Source organism: Perkinsus marinus (genome assembly GCF_000006405.1).
Source record: "Perkinsus marinus ATCC 50983 genomic scaffold scf_1104296944404, whole genome shotgun sequence".
Taxonomy (NCBI): Eukaryota; Perkinsozoa; order Perkinsida; family Perkinsidae; genus Perkinsus; species Perkinsus marinus.
In genome coordinates, this window is record NW_003211409.1 from 657,901 (window position 1) to 678,075 (window position 20,175).

The window sequence follows — 20,175 nt, forward strand, 5'->3', positions numbered from 1 at the left end:
CTAGCCAGGCGGCGCCTGGCTAGTGATCAGATTCCGCCGCCTGGCAGGCGCAAGAACATGCATTGCTTAGCTTATGGACCAGTAAAGCATTGGAGTTGAGACGTATAGTTTTATCATAGAATCTTATATTTTTGATTACAACCAGGCGATACCAGAAAGAACACGGGGACGAATCTCTCAATAAGGCGTACCAAAAGCAACATGTACACTTTGTCAGGCATATATGCTAAAACTACTTACCTGAATCCCTCCATGGAACGATTGCAAGTTTGTCTTGACAAGATCATGTTCATCGCCGACCAATAATATCCCAATGTGACATTGGCAACGTCTGCTACACAATTCACTTTGCTTATCTAACAACACGGCACGGAATTTTCCATTGAGTATTGAAAATGAGTTATTTGTCACTGCGTGAATGCGTGACTGCGTGATTGATCGGTGAGTGATCGTAAGATGATAAAGTGTAGAACGCCACGCATACGTAGCGACATTGGCAACGTCTGCTACACAATTCACTTTGCTTATCTAACAACACGGCACGGAATTTTCCATTGAGTATTGAAAATGAGTTATTTGTCACTGCGTGAATGCGTGACTGCGTGATTGATCGGTGAGTGATCGTAAGATGATAAAGTGTAGAACGCCACGCATACGTAGCAACAGAATATGCCACGGCAGACATGGTTAATAACATCGATATGATCCATACCATTTGTTGCTGCGTATATCATCCATGTTATACGATATGACTCATATCCGTGTCCATTATATATAATATGCGTATACGAAACCATAACCACGGTCTGAGAACACGGCAGGTCCTTGTGGTAGAGCTGAGGATGTTGGTCCCTACCAAGGACTTTTTCAAACCCGAGCTTTTCGTACAGCTTGATAGCTTCTTTTTTCTTCGCTTCTACATGGAGGTACACGGCGACAACCTTGGGCTTCTCTCTAACCTAAAAGTAATAATACTAACAGCTCAGAACTTTCAGCCCGTATTCATCGACTTGCCCCTGCCAGAAAGTGCGTCATGAGCTTCTCACCGATGCCTTCACGACGTCGGCCTTCTGTAACGGTAAACTGGCATGAGAGCACTCAGGGACGACAAGCTGGCACACTGAAGTAACGATTGACAAGGCTATGGTACATTCATGCTGAATCGAGGGAATTCCTTGAAAAAACTAATTCCTCAGTGATAGCTTGCACGCTGACAGTATGTCATCGCTCGTGATGGCAGAAGTCCAAGACTGCTTGGAGTCCATGGGCGTCCTCTATCAGACGGCGGTCAGCAGAGGCATTTTTGATTCGAAAACCATTGTCAGTTAACCAAGGCTGCCTTGGCATCATTGATCCGCAATAGAAGCAGACGGAAGTTCCAATGGAAATAATATAAAACCGATCAGATGTGCCCATAACGATACGTACCCAGACGACGTAGGCCAGGTCGCCTTCTTTTCTTGGGTGCCTGATGCAACAGAGCTACTACAGGGCGTGATCCCCAGACAGACAATTCCGCAATACTATAAGACGTAACAGCATTGACTTGAGAATCCTACATATGGTCCATAATCGCTTTCAACTCATCGGCTGGGGGTACAGATGGAATGTCGATCACAATGACCCCAATGACAACCTAAGAAGCTTCCTGGAGTGTGCTAAGGACTCCATACTGAGAAGTTCTACTGCAAGATGAATCGAAACGTTTGATTCAAAAGAAGCGCATTGCAGAAATAGAGTTGTTACTCTGGCGGAGGCTCACCTTGCTGGTAGGAGCATCTACTGCTACTAAGCATTCGAATACTTCACAATAGCTCTTTAAGTCTTCAGAATCCATGTTGTCACCAGGCTGGTAATCTCTAATGGTCACCCCGCCAGCAGCAAGAACACCAAGAAGCAGAATGAAGCAGCGAAAGAAGGGCATATTAATACCAATCGCGTTATACGATACGCTTAGAAGGCGCATTGCGGGACGTCTTATAAATTACACATAGCAATTCGCAATATGATTCCGTTCCTGTTGCCGTTGCCATCCCAGCGTGCCAAGGGCATGCGTCACGCATCATGCGTGACTCGCGCACGATGCGTGACTCGCGCATGATGCGTGAACAGTGTTCACTGAACACTGTTCATGGCTGTTCAGAACAGCCGAAGCCTCCCCCTGAGAGTAGGTTCAAACTGAGTCTCTATTCGTCCCTTCTCGCCTCGTGTTCATCATCGTGATAGAAGAACAAGCAACGTATAATGCCCAGTCTCAAAGCGATCTTACTAGCTGAGGTACAAGCTCCAATAAATGGAGCCCCGAAGAGTGGTGGTGGAGTCCACTAACACTCTTCGGCGTCTAATTGACTGTCTACACTTATCAGATGCCGACGCTCTTGCCTACATCTCTAATGATGCTTTACTCGCTTAAGACTCGTCCTTTCATACCGAAAGAGGTCTGTCCATCAGTTGAACAGTTGGTCGGGAGTGTGGGAGAGGACCAAACACTGTGAACCCAAGACCCGAACCTTCCCAGGATCCTTGGGCCCTGGATTCGCAGATCATGTTTGGTCACACTTACAATACCTCTTCAACCTCAATAGAAGAGCACCTGTCACTCCAGGTCGTGTCGGATACGGCCTCCATATCTCTGTTTTCGTGGAACTTCGCCACATGGTCGCGGCTCCGCTTCATCTGAATTTCGTTGAAGTCTTTCGTCTTTAACGCTGTGTGTCACTGGTGTCGCGGGTTGTGCGCTTGTGCGGCACAATTTCTTACACGGTCTGTTTTCGGTGATTCACCTGTTTCGCTAACTTCAAATCCCGGTCGTGCGTAGTCTAGCCCGAGCTTCCCCTCTATGCCGACCGTTTACCAAATAAACTTTAGTTGGCGACTGCTGCCTGTGAGTGGCTCTGCCAATTTCAGGGTGTCTGAGAAACTTTCCACAGAAACTTTCGCGGAAAATTTCCGCGGAAGTTTCCAAATTTTTCCGCGAGTAAAACTTTCTAGGAAACTTTTGCTGAGTATGCATTTTCGATGTTAGAGACCTTTTATTCGTCTCGTACAGCCTCACGATGGTTAGAATGAAAGAGTAGCTTAGCTACTCTTACCTAGCTGCTAGGGTCAATTAGGTCCTAATTCGTGCTAGGTCCTAGCATGCCTCGAATAAAGGAAATACCTCGCTTCATGTTAAAATCTCAAGTACTGGGCGGAGAATCTCGATTCAGCCAGATCTCTTAGAAAATAATTATTCTACACTAGATCCTTCAGTATGACTGCTATAGGTGGGCGGTTTATCGCGGACCCTGGCCAGGCGAGACAGTCAGGGGCTCTGATCCAACATGTAATGACAATGACATTGCCATTGTCAGCTGATGATTGGCTCGAAATGAGCCGCTCAATGTATGTATATTCTACACTGAGCCATCCCAACTTCTAGTAGAAGTTGGGTAGAGGTCTTCTACGATGTAGAATCTTTCTAATGAAAGTTTGAATGGAAGCTCCCACTTCAAGGCCTTTCCAGAGGAAGTCTACTGATTTCAAACGGAGTAGTCCTCCAAATCTACGTCGAATGCAATATGATGCCCACGGAGGCTTGCAAGAATGAAATTCATTCAATGAATTGTGTCGACGCGTTTGCTCGTAATTACACGAATATCCCTTCCCCGCCAGTTGTGAAACTTTCCGAAAAATTCCTGGAAAGTTTCCTCTGAAACTTTCCGCCGTTTTGGAACCCCTTTTCGACACCCTGGCCAATTTGCGATCTTCACGACTTGCTCACGACGGGTGTTACCCGTCGGGTAACCGTACTCTAACTCTTACGGGGCCGATGCGCTATACCGATCCGCTGTACCGTAACTTTCACGTAGACGATGTTGCTGTACCACATCGTCGATGTGACATCGATCACCTTTCTGCAGCCGTTCTGTACTACATCCCGACGTGCAAAGTTAACAGTCACTACAGCGAGCTTGTTTGCAGTCACGTGTCATGAAGAACAGCAACCTCTACGGGAGGCGTGTCGAACGTCTCGACTCTAGCCGGAAGGATCGACCTGCGAAGCAGAGCCTTCCGTGAAATCAACGAAAAGGAACCACTGCCCCAATCGTACCGCAAACTAACGCTGCAACACCTTTCGCAGCGACGACAGAAAGCTAACAACGCGGGCGTTCGCTGCTGAAACTACCGCTAAGATGTATCAGAAATCAAGCCAGATGAAAAGTTGTGAGTGTGGACCCCGGGAAGCTCCCGTTTTTTGAACGAGGATGATTTGGTGGGAATATTTCGTTTTTATCATCCGGAGGAAACTGTATCCGCAAAACCGCAGCGGTTTAACCGCTAAAGCTCGAGATTGCTCTTCTGAGAGACGTCTTTGATCGCGGTGTGGAGGACATGCCTGGAGACTTGTTGAGCTTCTACCTCTTCCTAAAACCCCAGGAGCGTGTTCTCGGCAATATGGTGGAACTGCTCAAAATTGCATTGTCGCTCCCGATCGCATCGGCGACCAGTGAGCGTAGCTTTTCGACAGTGCGAAGAATAATGAGCTACTTACGCAACTCCACTGGTGACCAGCGGCTTTCGGAATGGCTTCCCTGTTGGTGGATTTTCTCCTCTCCTATTGATTGAGCTTAGCAGCAACAGCTGGATTCCAATACAGATGAATCTCGTATTCACGGGGGAGCGTACTAGGTAATAATACACTTTTCAGTCAGCAGCATTCCGTTTTGGTGCACCGTGTCGCAGAGTCGTACTATCGAGTGGTGAACGCTCCCAGCCAGGGACCCAGGAAAATAGGTCGAGATGTTGAACCAATAGTAACTCACCACAGTTATCTCGGGAATACACAACGTATAAAAATGTGGAAATATGAGGAAAATTCTCGGTTAACGACCGCCCCGGTCAGATAGTAGCATCTTTGACTCGATAAATAAGGCCAAGCTATGCCTCTCGCGTAATTGTACATCGGTACTAGTCTAGCCGACCGCACTGCTGGCGTCGGACTTGTGGCACACATAGCATACAATTCGCCCGATGGAGTTTGGATGATGGAAACTCCACAAATTCCAGGATCGGTTAACCAACTCAACGAATCTGTCCTTACGTGCATGCACATTTTGCTTCGAACGATATATCCTCTGAAGCAGTGCCGCAGGCTGCTACAATTCTATTGACAACGCAACGGTTATACCGTTGGAAGCTGATAAGTCCTTAGAATCAACACTCTGCCGCATTACTGCATCGCGCAAGCTAACAGGCAGCCGAGTTCTTCATTGAACCCCCTGGAAGTTTCTTATTTCCGGGACCCTTGCTATGACGTCGACCAAGTTCTTCTCCCTTTGAATAGTGATATGCCTAACTGCGCAGTGTCGTTGCGTCGAGCTATGACTCAACTCGAAAAACTCAGTGTCGGAGAAACTTGCCGTCGCGCTACGATCAATGTTCATCTTTTCTAAGCGGTCTTGCTGGATACCATCTTCCCCTTCACAATCTCACCGTAACCAATAAGACGCCAGTGCTTATCAATACGTCGACTCAAAGCCAGTTTGTCACCGATATTGGCGCACACCTGAATTCACCCTAACTAGACAAATCGGAGGTTGTATACTTACAGGAACAGCGAGTTGAACCTTGGCGACAGATCCTTCAGTCTTAGTGCCCACAATTTGTCCACCAGCTGCAGTACCTGGAGACACTTCATAACATGCCACATGAGGAACTGTATTGAAGACCCACTTCCGATGTTGACCATGAGGATCTCCTTGTTCTTCAGCTTAGTGATAGAGGGACCCTTATAGCCTGTAGAAACAGTGAGAGGTCACGAACCTCAGGTAGACACCTACCTTCACCATGCTTTGAAGCATCACTATCTTGCTTCACCCCAAGTAGACGACGAAGAAGATGATACTTGATCTAAAGCCACCGAATGCCATTAGCAGCCAGCAAAAACAGACAACCTACCTCGATCTGGTCATATACGTCAGGCAGATGGCCTGGATATCCAAGAACGTGTCCGACCAACCGATCAGCTCGAGTGAGCGTGGGGTCCATTTGTGTACCCACGCCGATGAGACTGAATCGAGATGAATGAGACTCAGCTAGTTAGAATATGCTTTCACTACCCTCCAGGGACCGCGTACTGTAACTCGTTATTCTCAGCATGGAGACTCTTGACCTTAGTTTTGATGGCACGGCATGTTACGTGGCCTTGATCATCCTTACTGATAACACCGGGTCGAATCTCGATCTCGTCACCAACCTGACTTGAGCAATGATGCTTTCAAGTTAGATATGGAGAATTACCTTGAGAACACCGTTGAGGATGCTACCACCGGCAACACCACCCATCAGCTCTTCAGCGTCTTGCCCTGAACTCGAGCACACTGTTGAACTTGCATGAGAAGAATGTATTAGTCTCACCAGGCTTATTAACATCGAATGACCGAATGATGATCATTTGGGGGGACGAAGTGAAATCACGAACGGGAATAGGAATCTAGAATCGCAATCAAGATGCTCTGACGACGCAGAGTGACCAGTCGCGTACTTGAGTGCAAAGATACTCGGCTACGACATCCAAGTTATATCGAAGCACGGCCGAGATGGGCACAACCGGCGCGGAGTCGGCCACAGTACCCTTGACGAAGTTTCTGATGACAGTGGATTCTAGAAGGCCAGTCTGATGTGATCATACCGAATATCGGCATACTGCTGCTGGGCCTCAGCCTCAGTAACCAGTTCCACCTTGTTCTGGAGTATGATCAAATGTCGGAGTCGCATTATCTCGACGGCGGCCAGATGTTCGGAAGTCTGTGGAAGTAGCTTTTCAGGTAGCAGAGCGAGATGCCTAGTATCACCTGTGGTTGAGGGCACTTCTCGTTGGCAGCAATGAGCAGCATGGCAGCGTCCATTACTGCAGCACCATTAAGCATAGTAGCCATGAGAATATCATGACCAGGACAATCCACGAAGGATACGTGACGGACGACAACCCATTCGCCGTGCTCATCAGTGTAGCGATCAGGATAGGCAGATCCGTGGGAAGTGTAACTACCTGTAATGACAGTCTACAGTTGCAAGGGCGCAATTGCTCTACTAGGATTAGGACAGTCGGGATTCTGGCACTTGTAAATTTTAGCGTTAGCGTATCCCAGCTTGATAGTAATATTGCGCTCCTTCTCTTGTTTGAATCTAATAGTCATAACCTACAATGTGATCAGTGAGCGTAACAGCTGATAGGGACGATGCCCTACCCCCGATAGACCTCGAACGACAGTCGACTTGCCGTGGGCGACATGGCCAATGGTACCTACAGCCGTAGTAAGAGTAGTAAACTCAGAAGGTCCGACCATGCTTACCAACGTTGATGGTCGCTTGTCGCGAGATAACCTCGGGAGATAGAGGCGTGAGCTTGCTGACATCCAAGTTGGTCAAATCCTGTACTGCAAGACCGTCAGCAGTGGGCGCGGCGGTAGGCATGATGGTGGCAAGAAAGGGAAGAAGGGCTGGGGAGAGACTCAGCGCACGAGGTTGAATCAAAAAACATCCCAGCATGGGAGCGAGAAACGTAGTACAAGATGTCGTTATGGAAATGGTAAAGTCGCCAGAGTGTAAAGGTTATATCTACAGACGCTCTTGAACACGTTTGCTGACAGTACGCAGCCTTTGGTATCTAACAGTAGTATGAACTGTGAGAAGGTCGGAGAGCACTGAGAGGTAAATTACACTTTACTAGGTGGGCTCCCTAGGATCAGACTGCAAATAGCATCCCTTGCCAGACGGATGTTCGTGAAAGAACCAAGCAGGTGAATCTTGTCTTCGGCAAGCACCTGTCAAGCAAGTGCATTAAATGCTACACGGGAACACTACGGACCAGTGTTGGAATGTATGTCCGCTTTCCTCAGCCGAGCTCAGGAGTTTCCACACTAATTATAAGAGTTTTTACCCGAATTAGGGCGGAATGATAGAAAACCAATAATATTTTTCAAAAAAATCCTCATAATTTTCATATTGTCACCGACACATGTAGTTGTGTATATTTGCCCACACTGCTGCTGACTTACAATTCGCGTCCGAGTGGAGTTCTCAATGGCGTACTTGGTCTTACCATCCTTACCAGCAATGCCTAACCAATGACTTTCGACGCTAGGCGCCTTCCAGTAGCGGTACTACGTCCAATGCATCGAGATAGATGATCACCAGTGAGCCGCTTGACATCCTTAACTTCAAATGACTCAAGGAAAAGATCATCCAATCTTGCAAACGACAATCCATCCCCCTTCGCAGTGATCCTTCGGAGGCCTACCTCAGCAAGGCGATGGCGTCTTGAATGTCAAAGCCGAGCATAAAGGCTTTTATGAAATCAGCGCCCTTCTGAAGAGAGTTAACCTCAGCACCAGGACCACCTGTATAGAAACTTGAGTACTAGGAGCCGGCCGCCACCACTGTACTACGTCTCATCTCGACACAACGTCGTTTGGTGTTCATCCTGACCTGAAGTTTCATATGCTGGACTAGAGGCTCCAATAGCTTCAACCAGCTATTACGAAGCGGGGTCATTCGGTGAGGAGGAACCTTCAGGATTACATAGTTCCAGCGTTTTACTGGAGTTTGTGTGAGAGGCGTCTCCGAGAGTCCTCGAGCCTACCGCAATCCTTCGAACCTCTCGCATTCCCCGCTCCTCTTCCTCAGCAGTCACGGGCTTAAACGATGGTTTAGAGTATCCCTCCTGAACTATAAGGCTCCCTGCTGCCACATCGAGGTCTCCTATGCACTGACCTATCGCCTTAGTACCTTCGAGTCAGTCTCCATAGGCTCGTAGTCGATTTCAGCCGCGGCCATCTCTACGGGGTCAAGCACGATATCCATGTCCTTGTCCTCAGGACCTGCTCAGACCATATTTGTCGGTTTTTCTATCAATTTCTGTGCCACACACTAACCGATAGCTCAAACGATGTGGCCCTGTAGTACCAGTGAGAGGAACGGGATCATCCCTTCTAGTCCGAGTCCCGCGGACTTTCCGGACCGGTCCGGATGATGGTTGGGCTGCCTTCTTGGCAATGTCGCTCCAGGATGCAGTGGCAGAAGACATACCGGAGAGTATGCTCAAGGATTGGGTGAAAGATCAGAGAAGAGTCGACGATTATGTGGTTGCGTGAGATTCTCCGGTTTTGGTCCCTCTCGCCCGCCCATAATCGTCCTAGACTTGTGGGTGCCGTACGCTTCGAACTAAAGCAAGGTTTGTGTAATGTCCAAGGCCCACTTCATTGAAGTGGTCTCAGGCCAGCGGCCAAGGGTTCAGTTCAGACTATGCGAAGATTCGCAATCGCCGAATAGTTTACGATCGACTAAGGACGTCGGGGTTTAGGTGTACTGGCTACGCTAGCATTTAATTAATAGTGTCTTAACATGTGGACGAGGGGAATTATACTGGATCTTAAAGGAGACTGTGTGCCATTGTAAGAGGCTCAATAAGACTCCCCCGTGTGACTAGGAGTATCTTATCCACTCTCCGCAGTTACCCAGTATCAGGACAGTTACCGGCATGTGTACTCATCCACCCGGAGGGTGGACAGTTATCCACTTATCCACTCTTATCAGGAATCCCTTGCAGTATGCCAGACCAAACGTAGATGCTTCGAGTGGATAGGCTGTGCTTCTGACAGTGCCGTCAATTCATTTTGATTTTCGCTTTGATTCTAGCTACTTGGCAATCGAGGTGCTCATTAAATGATTCGCGTGGGAACAGAAATAATAAAGTTCATGTTGCAGGATTGCTGATGATGGGTGGTAGCATACCAGGTCTTCTACGTTCATCTGGGGAGGGATTTCGCGATAGCTCGCCAACGTATCATCGAAGATATCATTGGACTCATGCCCTACCGGAGTCCGAACGCAATTATGTCAAATTCTCCAAAATCACGTTAACGAAATAGAAGATTATAGAATATTCGTAGCGGGTGGATCCCCCGCCATTTGGGTGATGATCTGAAGTAAGTACTAATGGCATCGATCGCAGACACAATAAGCCGTAACATGTTCGTCGACCCCAACAAACCCCAAGACCAGACCAAGGCCGTGTTCTGTGATCTGAGCCCACGGCAGGATCCGTGCTGATCGCTGTTCCTTATGTCCCCTTGCCCATTCTCTTCGTTAATGACTGTCCGAGATTGTATTCACATGTACGGTGACTTGAAGCTTACAGAACAGACAGCCCCACTCAGTGAGGCTCATTGTTCTACAAGCATACTCAGGAAGTTTTCATATATCAACCAAAGTCGTTCAGTATGCCAAGGAGAAGAAACTAATCGCGTCGGTGTGATGTCCGCCCTGGGCTCCGCTGCCTCGTTTCACGATCACTCCGACTTCTATGTTCCCTATTCCAGCTCGAGCTGCGTCTCCTTCGGTCTCTACTCCTGCTTGTGGACCTCCTCCGACGCCTCTCACGACTGCGGCTCCGACTATACCGTCGACTACGGCTTCTGTCATTGAAGCTAAGCTCTCGACGACGCGAGGAGTGGTCCCCTCCTCCTCTTCGCTCATCTCGAGGCCTCGACTGTCTCTCCTCTGCTACTTTCAGTCTGATCTAAAGCAACGCAGCTTTGGAAGCATGATGCGCTGGAACGAGCTACCTTTCGTGAATCTAGGGTGGCTCCATCAAGCAAAGCTATGGCATTCCTCATGTCTGACTCCCTAGAGAATTCCACGAAGGCGAATCCTCGACTTGCCACTTTATCTTCACCTGACGATAACCAAATTAGCAGCACTCAAACCAAAAGGACGTTACCTCCAGGCAGCCGCACTCCGGAAACTCGCAAATCTTCTTGCTGGAAGAATTTCTCAATATCCTCCTTGGTCGAAGAGTAAGAGAGATTCCCCATGTACACCGTACCTGAGCATAACTGACTTGAACATTCACCTTGACTATGGACTCACTCGACTTCGACCGCTCTTCCTCGACCTCCTTCAACGGGTTATCGATCTTCCCTCCCATATCCTTGATTTCCTTGTCCAACTTGTACTCCATTTTCTTCAGCTCAGCCAAGGCCGCCCTACACGAACCAGAATACCTCCGAACGTTGTTCCCAACAGACATCGTGCTTCGAGAAGCCAACTGTTGAGGTATGTGGCTACGTACCCATGATCCACTTTGACTTCATAGTGTCTAGTGCTGGCTCCGAGACGTAGCTGATCTCGTTCGCCCAGTACTCGAGGGACAAAGGCTTCGATCTTCACATCGCCCTTCTCGCCGACAAATGTGCCGAACTTCGAATGAAGATCAATGGCATAGACCTGGAAGGCGGCGAAGTGGCATCGCCAGAGGAGCATATTGCCATATCACTTGGTCGAGAGCGTTCTCTCTCCACTTCGAGTCTGTGGGATTCTTAAACCCTGCTGCGTAGACAAGCATGGCGTGATGCCTAGATGTTGATGGATGCAAAGCAATAACCTACTTCAAAGACAATGGAGAACCGGAACGATCGCGCAGTGCTCCTCACATCGCAAGTTTCCACCTTTCCTAAAGTACACACAGCGTTGCCGACATTGTGTGTAGCAACAGAACGGCCTTCTTTCACCTCGGTCAGTCGAATTGGTGACGCTGTGTCTGAAGAATGAAGCTCACGTTCAGTCTAGATTGCCAACTACAGTAACCTTGCTTGACCACGTTCATAACAGCGTGGAGCCATAGCAAGCGTGCTGTGTCCGGCGAGTCTTGTATGTCTGTCCGGATAGTAGAAAGCATGCGGCCGAGCTGGTTCTGGCTGAACAGATACTCCATCGAGCCTCGCCAAATCCATGTGGAGTTGCTCCTCACCCTCTGAGGGAACCGGTGTCTCTACTGCATCCCCAGAAAGCTCCTTCGTCCGGAGGTAGACCTTGGCGTTCGAGAGCTTGGGAGTCGTCGGGACTGCAGTCGAAGAGCAGACTCCGCTTGCCTGTAGCGACCAACTCATCAGCCAGCTCCGGATGCCTAGGAAACACTCCGTTCCAATCGAAACGAGGGAAGGGCATGGGGGCACACACCTTGCGAACTTGTCCCGCAAAACGGTGATGACAATCTTCAGTCTGCACTTCTTCCACACGTCGGGATCCAATCCCTCTCGCATCGCATTGATGGCAGAAGCGGCCGTCGGAAATTCTGCGAAGGAAGTCCTGAAAGAACGTACCCGACACGCTGAACGACGACCATGAACGTACGTCTCGTCCCGACCCGGACAGAAACCTCGGACTGATGACTCGTAGTGATTAGCCAGGAAGCCGAAGGCAGGACCGCTGAAAGTGTCTATCGGGGGGCCTCCAGATGTCGCTGTCGACTCCGCAGTAGACGCCATGCTAACCTACTCCACCTGACACAGCTCCGAGGTACTCCACGGTTGAGAACCCAAGAGCAACGGAGTGTTCAGAAACGTCACGAAGTGTTCGGAAACACCGACGTGGAGGCGCCTCGATCCGACATGGCTGCATGATCGTGAGACGGTATGAGGAGAATGTCTATCCAATAGGGAGGAACGGACACCTCCTCCACCACTTCGAAGGAGTCCAGAATAACTCCTCTCATGCTGGTGGCAACTTCTCTATGGAAGAAACTGGACTTCACACTGTTTGGCTTCTGACATGAGGACCATTGTATGAGCCGACCTGAGCAGGTATATACAGGGTGATAGCAGTTCCATTGCTTCCTACCGATCCACAGTAGCAAATCCATGCTGATCGACTCGGCGAGTGAGGCCATAGACAGCTGGACGACGACACGGAGCTGACCAGCTATCTCTATTGAGGATCGTTGCTGATCATCCTCAGTGCCAACAATGGAGAGCCTATCGATTCCCATTGTCAGCACGCTGGCTACTGCATCCTGCTCCTCTTGACTCAGCCCGCACGTGTGCCAAACGGAGGCCATGCCATATACCAGGTTGCTCAGACCTTGCACGCCTAGTCCCCGCAGGATCCTTTCGTTGACCTGTCGACACACCCTAGCCGCCTCCACTGCCATATCCAGCTTGGCTAAGCCATAGAGGAGCATGCACGTTGTCTGGGCGTCCTTCAACCTCACCGCGTCGAGCCTGTTGAGAATCTCTCTTTCTATCCATGCTTTCTCACTCATGTTCTGTCCAGCCAAACCATGGAACACCGCAACCGCAGAAGTGAGATCCAGGCCGATGGAATCTTTGAGAATACGAGTGAAGATATCCTGCCAGCCGATCCCCCCTAGTTTCGTAAAGGCGGCACTCAGCTGTACTATGGCACTTTGAGGGAGCTTCACATCGAGATCTGCGCAGAGCCGGTCAGAAGTCGCTTTGAATATCGCCTTGATGTCGACAGAGGGAGGCAGGAAACCACCAGCAGCTAGACTAGCCAGGGCTTGAACACCGTTGGCCAAGTGGATGATCGCACAGGACGATACCGCGGCAGCGAAGGCTTCAGCCACACTACTGTCATCTCGCAGCAGGCTCATTGCGAGTTCAGGTTGCCAGGTCGCTAAGTTGGCTAGGGAGACCATGATAGGCACCGTTGCCGCTATGTTCTCAAGCTGACCGCTACGATCTCGTGCTTGGTATACTTGCATGAAGACGTCCCTACTGCGCTCATCAAGTGGACACGCTTGACTGAAGGTCATCATTAATACAGCGGAGTCTCGAATCGTGAATTGGTTAAGGACTCGCAAAGCTGCGGTGCCCAAACTATGCAGGAGCTCGCCATCGCCTATGAATTTGAGTTTGACGAATCCCGTAAGGATGAGCGAAAGTGTCTGGGGTGAGATCTCTCGATTCTGTTTTACCATTCGAACCACCACTTTTCGCAGTTTAGTGAAGAGGAATTCGTTCTTGAACTGTACCTTTTGGCAGGCATGAGCAACCAGCCCGACATCCTGAGGCCGAACGCCGAGTATCGACTTCGGTGAGGAACCCAACCGTGCGGAAAAGTGCTGGGTGAGGGTATAGAACACCTGCCGGTCCCCCATTCCTGCTTTAGCATACCTGAACAGGACGACTAGACCATAATGCCATTTGAATCAACTCACGCATTGAGGAGTATGGCTATCTGTCGAACAGTTAGATTTTCTGCCATCTTCAAAGTCGTGGGCTTTAGCCCTTCCCAGGTAGGAGGGACTCTTCCCCAATCGACCTCATCGAGGAGATTCACTCGTCCGCTTCCACCCACCGGTGCTGAGCCGACCGTCCAGGAGCCTAGCGACCGGTATTGAACTCACCTGCACAGCCACTGGCCAGCTTCTGTACTGCAAGGACATGCATTTCCATGGGGTTCCGAAATGGTACTCGCTGCCGCCACTTGTCCTCCCTCGTCACCTCCACTGCGGCTTCGTCTCGCTGGACTAATTGGCCGTTCCCGGCTACCGTTGCACTAGGTGGGCCCCCAGGAGAGACTATGGTGGGCATAGAAGGATCATCTGATGACGATGATATGCGCCCCCAAATGGAATATGGGAAGCCCTACTAGGAACATCCACGATCGCACCACTATGGTCCTCCTGTGTGACTGGGCTGTTGCCGCCTACTCTGCTGACTACTGCCACCACGGGCTGCTCGATGGCCCGTCGCCTACTGAGGGCTATGCTCCTCCCTGGCATGGACCGGCCGATCAATAAGGCAATCTCTATACGAGAAGCATGTAGGGCAGGAGAACGCAAGATGTTCATGAAGGTCACGAGAAAGGGCATGGGAGTCATTAGTGATGATGTCAGTATATCAATTGTGGAGCCATTGGCCAGCAAAGATCCTCCTCCAGCGTGGTGACAGTTGGGGTGACGCCAACCAGCAGATCTACGAACTCTGGAGCACTGCAGAAGGCAAGGAGCAATCCCCCGTCAGTTTTCATAGAGTCTCATCACCTCAAAATGTATTCGTCTGCCAGTGTGTCAATGACCGCCATAGCCTCAGGAGAAGGAAGCAGCCCTGTGTTCTCCATAACGTAATTGTACAGCTCCACAGAAGAGGGGCTTCCACTTACACTTTCCGAAGCCTTCTGCACGAGGGTCTGATGGGCCTAGCAGATCCACTAGGCTCGTTCCTGCTAGTACTACCAGCATGTTCCGATAGATGATCCACAGAGCACTGGAGACCTTATCTTGCTCGTGTGCAGCGTCGACCAAGGCATCTACGAGGCAATGGCTCTCTGCTGCAGCTGGCATGACAGCTCACTCTTGTCCTCCCCTCTAAGAGGAGTGCCTTCGAGTGGCTGCATAGAGCAAAAGTGGAGGCCTTGCAAGAGCTGGGTTGTACGGAGTTCGGAGAACATCCTAATACGAGGCAGTACTCGCCTCAGCGGAGACCTCCCAGGTACTACAGTATGCCAACCTTGGGCCGGCTGTTCTCACTGGGTGACTCCACAGCGAAGGTCTCAGCCCATTCCGCCGTCCTTGCCAGAGCCGGGTTGGACCCTTCCAGAAGCATGAGGATCTTTCAGAAAATACACAGGAAACGTAAGTGGCCGTAACTACCCAGAACTGATGGGCCCCCGAGTCCACTTCGTATGAGCAAGGGAGGACGAGGCCCGACACCGCGCCGTACTCGTCCATATGACCTGACGAGTTAGGTCAGAGGGGAAGTTGCTGATGCCATGCAGATACTCAGAGGCTCGGGCTCCTGTCCATCCCTCAGTCGCTGCGCCTTGATGTTCTGACGACCTTGCAACCATTTCATGAGCCCTTCTTGGAACCTCTCTCTGAGCCAAGCGGGAAGAGGCTACTGCACATGCCAGGCTCATTACATGAGATGCTCAGGTTTGGAATCTGGATTCGAATAGCTGATAGCCATCAGAACTCGGCTATGGTGACTGGCTTCGGTGACAGTGGTCAAGTGGCGCACCGCATCAAAGAGGCTCCAACGACCCTCGTCCAGAGCGAGCTCGTCTTGGGTCTCTCCGGAGGCCTTTGACGTACCTCCACGGGCTGAGAACAGGGAATACTACCATCAACTCGAAGACCGTAACAGAAGGATACCCGAAGCAGGCTTAGCCGCTGCTGCGGTGGCAGCACTGCGCCGTGGCGAAATCGATGGCATGTGAAAATTGGCCAAATGCTTCTGCGCCCAGACTTCAACACAACCCCACCTAGAGAGCTTATAGGAGTATCCTGAGGTCATACCCTGTAGATGATAAATACCAAGAATGACAATTTCATAGGGATGGCCCTGATTGGGGGAGCGGGGAATCGGAGTGGGATGAGCCCAACTTGAAATGTGACATGAAATGAACCTAAGCAGCTATCTGACCGTAACGAGTGCCCTCCTCCGCCTCCTGAAGGCAACTCTGGGCTACGACCGGTATCGGTCCGGTAACGGGAGGAAGCGAAAACATCATGTGAGCTTCAGCATTCCTGAGAGAGACCTTTCAGCCTATTACTTTCCTTATCATACTACCCTCGCTGCTCCAGCAAAGCATCGCCACTGTATTTTCTGGCCGCTTCTAGATAGACAGGCCTGTCCTGTCCGGGTACCTCGGGGCTTCTGTGGATCTCAGAAGACCCGCCCCTCAACCACAACGAGGGATGCTCCGATCGGTGCTGATGCTGTTGATGCTGGTCTTTGTGTAACTACATCGGCGATAAACTCGCAATGCAAGGCATAGGGGTACTACAGAGGTCCGCACCAGCTGGTGTAGTCCTGAGAAGCTCAAAATGGTCATACTGGTGACAATACTTATAGATAGTGAGAACAGAACTGTGGGAGCCGAGTCATGAGAGTGAGCAGAAACTCAACACACCTCTCTAGAGAGGCGCCTCATTCTGGTCGTCTTCACTGATACAACAACTATACAGCGCTCCGAAATTTGAAACACTACGTACTATGCTAGGAGGCGTTTCGAACCGCCATTATGCTTAGTTCTGAAGAAATAAGACAAATATTCCAAATTTATTTCGAGCCATGTTCAACATCTTTCTAGTTAGGAAAAGACGGTGTACAGGACATACCACTTATCATTTTAAACTCAACACCCCTGTAGAGAACATAGGAAATATCACAGTTTGACTACGACCTCATTTTAATTATTCACGCTACCAACACTTGGCCACTTCGGCGTCCTCCACTACGTAGCCTGTTCCTTATCATCACCTCCTGCCGGGGATTATGGGCTCGCACGTTACAGGGTAGATCGGCAAACAGGACAGGGTTCACCTCGAGCAAATCTTCAGGGGCTTCGGGGCTCTCATGCTGCCCTGTACCTCCACCGACTTCATCTTAGTCGTGCTGAGCCAATGCGCAGACCCCAAGACCATCTCGAGACGAACAAGCACTCAGACAGCGCCCCTGAACTCCGTAGGACAACACGGTAATGGTAGGCGACACCCGAGGGTTCCACGAACCCCACCCGGTCGGTGGATACCCTCATCCACTAAGAGCTTAGCGATGCAGTGAAACACTCGGCCCATTTTAGAGTGGGTCAGAATCGTCTTATGCATTTCACGATGTTGAATTGAATTCCCTCGAGACCTACAGCTACTGCCTCGTCAGCCGTACTGTTCTCTCTCTTGGTGAACGATGGGATTCTCAGCTCGAGTGTAACGCACATCGAGGGTCATTGCAGGCCGGCCCTTCAGAGGTGCCTTCCGGCGTACACTCGCTTCGCCGCAGGCCCTTCCAATCAGCCTTATACCATCTGTGTGGGGTCGAGAGAGAGGCATAGTAGGCCGGGGGCATCACGAGTTGGCGAAGTGAAGCGGAGTGCCTCCCATTCGGCCTGCAACGAGGCATTCTCAAGACCTCTTAAATTGTAGATAGCGCATAATACTAGCAGATTTGGGTAGTAAAACTCCGCATCCCGGGATCGATCAAGGGAGTGATATCGAGTAGCATCAACGGCTACCCAAACTGATCGCCATGCGCCCCATCGGCATGAGCATGGGCAACGTAGTCGAGGGCAAGCTGTTCAGCCTCGTCACTGGCCTAGCCGCCGGTGCAGCCCTCTCGCTCGGTGATATACCCCCTAAGGACTTGAGCGTAGCTATAAGGGCTGTCGCTTCCAAATCAGCTTGGGTGGGGGCATCTGAGACCCTTTTAGGGGCAAAGGTGTCGTCCCTAAGCCAAGAACAGTCATGTCTCTGACTCGAACGCCTCGATTCTCAGTAGACTCCAACAGTAGTCGCACTGAAGGAAGCGGCCCTCCCCCCTTCACTTGCTGCAACTCTTCTCGTAAGGCTCAGACTTCGGCCGCTAGTGTTGCTCTGAGTTCCCATATAAGGCGATTAAACTCAGTACGATGTCGAGGGGGTATAGACGTGCATGGAGTTGTCAATCTGATTGCCCATTCACTACCTACCTGTATAAGACTTCATCCCTGGACCCATTTCTCGACTGCTCCCCGAATAAACCACTTCAGGTTGTATCAACACAACACAGATAGAATTAAATGCAACATGAACCGCAAGGCGAATCAAAATGAACATAAACGACACAAAGAGCTCAATGTCATATCGATGCTATTGGAACTACAACCAAGGAAGAGCTTCCCCTAATCGGTACTAATCAGTGCAGATCTTGGTAGATGAACTGGTCAACGGCGACTCGAGTCGTCTCCAGATTCGTGTAATGTTGTCATCACGATGATACCGATCAATTTACTATAGGATCAGTGCAGATCTTGGTAATACTGTTCAGCGGCTACTACTCTAGTAGAGCCTCCAGTGAGGTATGTGATCATCATCCCTACTGCATTGTATTTCAGTGATATTAAAGGTAATCTTCACTAGAACTCAGGTTAACGAGATTCCATACAGGGTTTGTTCATCATCAACTTGACATTCAATGCCTCAGGCTATGGGTGGTTGTGATTATATCTCCACATCTAAAGTCAGACGAACGAGACCTTCACAGTTAGTCATCATAGGCTAATACACAGTCAGTTGAAATGCCTCAGGCTATGGGTGGTTGTGATTATATCTCCACATCTAAAGTCAGACGAACGAGACCTTCACAGTTAGTCATCCTAGGCTAATACACAGAGAATTGAAATGCCTCAGGCTATGGGTGGTTGTGATTATATCTCCACATCTAAAGTCAGACGAACGAGACCTTCACAGTTAGTCATCCTAGGCTAATACACAGAGAATTGAAATGCCTCAGGCTATGGGTGGTTGTGATTATATCTCCACATCTAAAGTCAGACGAACGAGACCTTCACAGTTAGTCATCCTAGGCTAATACACAGAGAATTGAAATGCCTCAGGCTATGGGTGGTTGTCATTATATCTCCACATCTAAAGTCAGACGAACGAGACCTTCACAGTTAGTCATCATAGGCAACATTAGTAGTTATACGAGTTTGAAAGGCCGACTACCCCACGAGTAGGGGTAGTCGGTGAGTAAAGACTCCACGTCTATTGCGGACTACTTAGAGATGATATGACTATCCGACAAGTCAACCACCTGCGTAAGTACGCGTATACAAATACCCAAGCCCAGACTGGCTCAACACAACACGAAGAGGTATCGGCGTCCAGCAATAATCAGCAGTAAGGCTCCAACAGTGTAGAGTCGTACTTGAGGTGATAGCCAGTGTGAGGTAGGATTACTACCCAGGACCAATGCTTAGATACCAATCTTAGTGCGTCTCCAGTGACGACGCTTAGCGTTGTACCTGTGATAAAACGTGAGGGAGGGAGAGAGTGGGTGTTGGCTGGTATTACCTGATGGTATTGTTGGTCCTCATACGGAACCACTGAGGCAGAGGGCGATTCTGCTTGATCTTCTTGCCCAAAGTTCTCTTAGTCTTGAAGGACTTGATGGAACCCTAAACATAGATAACGATGAGAGCCGGTAGACATAACGGAACAGTCAGATGACACGTGAATACACAATGTGAAGAGTGAAAGGTAAGTCAATCATCAAGACCCTTATTACCATGCTGATTGGACGGCTGGATTGTCTATCGCCTCATGCCGAGATGCCAATCGATCACGTGATCGATTTAGAAAAGCGCACCTCAGCGCGAGATCCCATCTTACTTGGAGTGCCTGTTCCATTGATTATGTGATGGTCGATTTATCTATGGTGGAGTAGTGATATTACTATACGTCCATTGAGCAGTAATAGGACCATTTACTACACCGAACCTTCTCTGAATAATGTCTTTGTTGCATTTCACGACTCGTTGTTTTCGAACTTCGGCCGCAGAAGTCCTGCAGTCTTATAGCTGTACCAGGCTTACACATTGTTTCTAGATCTCACAAACAGTGCTCTC

The 20,175-nt window shown here is 49.7% G+C and overlaps 6 protein-coding genes across 6 annotated transcripts; 1 reads left to right on the plus strand and 5 right to left on the minus strand.

Annotated features, from left to right (window-relative positions):
• Nucleotides 1-768: 768 nt before the first annotated feature.
• Pmar_PMAR001208 (hypothetical protein) lies at nt 769-1,924 on the minus strand (the record flags this gene model as incomplete). Its single annotated transcript, XM_002780569.1, has 5 exons — nt 769-806; nt 857-959; nt 1,047-1,120; nt 1,429-1,468; nt 1,763-1,924. The coding sequence occupies 5 exons, from the start codon at nt 1,922-1,924 to the stop codon at nt 769-771; spliced, it is 417 nt and encodes a 138-aa protein (XP_002780615.1).
• A 3,507-nt stretch (nt 1,925-5,431) lies between these two features.
• On the minus strand, nt 5,432-7,458 carry Pmar_PMAR001209 (eukaryotic translation initiation factor 2 subunit gamma, putative; the record flags this gene model as incomplete). Its single annotated transcript, XM_002780570.1, has 14 exons — nt 5,432-5,548; nt 5,592-5,665; nt 5,716-5,778; nt 5,823-5,892; nt 5,941-6,052; nt 6,102-6,238; nt 6,283-6,347; nt 6,400-6,475; nt 6,527-6,629; nt 6,674-6,789; nt 6,837-7,033; nt 7,076-7,184; nt 7,233-7,288; nt 7,338-7,458. The coding sequence occupies 14 exons, from the start codon at nt 7,456-7,458 to the stop codon at nt 5,432-5,434; spliced, it is 1,416 nt and encodes a 471-aa protein (XP_002780616.1).
• Nucleotides 7,459-7,532: 74 nt separating this feature from the next.
• Pmar_PMAR001210 (conserved hypothetical protein) lies at nt 7,533-9,079 on the minus strand. Its single transcript, XM_002780571.1, has 9 exons — nt 8,950-9,079; nt 8,773-8,864; nt 8,627-8,707; nt 8,433-8,553; nt 8,285-8,384; nt 8,152-8,234; nt 8,043-8,104; nt 7,705-7,808; nt 7,533-7,651 (listed from the first exon to the last, which is right to left on the minus strand). The coding sequence occupies exons 1-9, from the start codon at nt 9,068-9,070 to the stop codon at nt 7,603-7,605; spliced, it is 813 nt and encodes a 270-aa protein (XP_002780617.1). The 5' UTR covers nt 9,071-9,079; the 3' UTR covers nt 7,533-7,602.
• Nucleotides 9,080-10,267: 1,188 nt separating this feature from the next.
• On the minus strand, nt 10,268-16,082 carry Pmar_PMAR001211 (RNA and export factor binding protein, putative; the record flags this gene model as incomplete). Its single annotated transcript, XM_002780572.1, has 24 exons — nt 10,268-10,564; nt 10,611-10,720; nt 10,766-10,870; nt 10,915-11,030; nt 11,117-11,271; nt 11,321-11,428; nt 11,478-11,584; nt 11,632-11,741; nt 11,795-11,950; nt 12,004-12,132; nt 12,178-12,317; nt 12,509-12,618; nt 12,664-13,958; nt 14,003-14,168; nt 14,192-14,389; nt 14,437-14,762; nt 14,831-14,976; nt 15,023-15,096; nt 15,141-15,238; nt 15,286-15,398; nt 15,440-15,522; nt 15,569-15,663; nt 15,709-15,889; nt 15,941-16,082. The coding sequence occupies 24 exons, from the start codon at nt 16,080-16,082 to the stop codon at nt 10,283-10,285; spliced, it is 4,545 nt and encodes a 1,514-aa protein (XP_002780618.1). The 3' UTR covers nt 10,268-10,282.
• Nucleotides 16,083-17,816: 1,734 nt separating this feature from the next.
• On the plus strand, nt 17,817-18,041 carry Pmar_PMAR001212 (hypothetical protein; the record flags this gene model as incomplete). Its single annotated transcript, XM_002780573.1, has 1 exon — nt 17,817-18,041. One exon carries the CDS (start codon nt 17,817-17,819, stop codon nt 18,039-18,041), a length of 225 nt encoding a protein of 74 aa, XP_002780619.1.
• A 1,382-nt stretch (nt 18,042-19,423) lies between these two features.
• On the minus strand, nt 19,424-19,838 carry Pmar_PMAR001213 (60S ribosomal protein L39, putative; the record flags this gene model as incomplete). The annotated part of the gene is made up of 3 exons (XM_002780574.1): nt 19,424-19,572; nt 19,622-19,725; nt 19,836-19,838. 3 exons carry the CDS (start codon nt 19,836-19,838, stop codon nt 19,524-19,526), a joined length of 156 nt encoding a protein of 51 aa, XP_002780620.1. The 3' UTR covers nt 19,424-19,523.
• Between the last annotated feature and the right edge of the window lie 337 nt (nt 19,839-20,175).

Bases quoted from the DNA above. Each gene is read 5' to 3' on its own strand.
- Pmar_PMAR001210 (XM_002780571.1), bottom strand. From the start codon at position 9,070: ATGTCTTCTGCCACTGCATCCTGGAGCGACATTGCCAAGAAGGCAGCC. The intron at 8,235-8,284 runs GTAGGCCTCCGA...GTCGTTTGCAAG, and splicing joins GACGCCATCGCCTTGCTGAG to ATTGGATGATCTTTTCCTTG. The intron at 8,105-8,151 runs GTAGTACCGCTA...GTCATTGGTTAG, and splicing joins TCTATCTCGATGCATTGGAC to GCATTGCTGGTAAGGATGGT.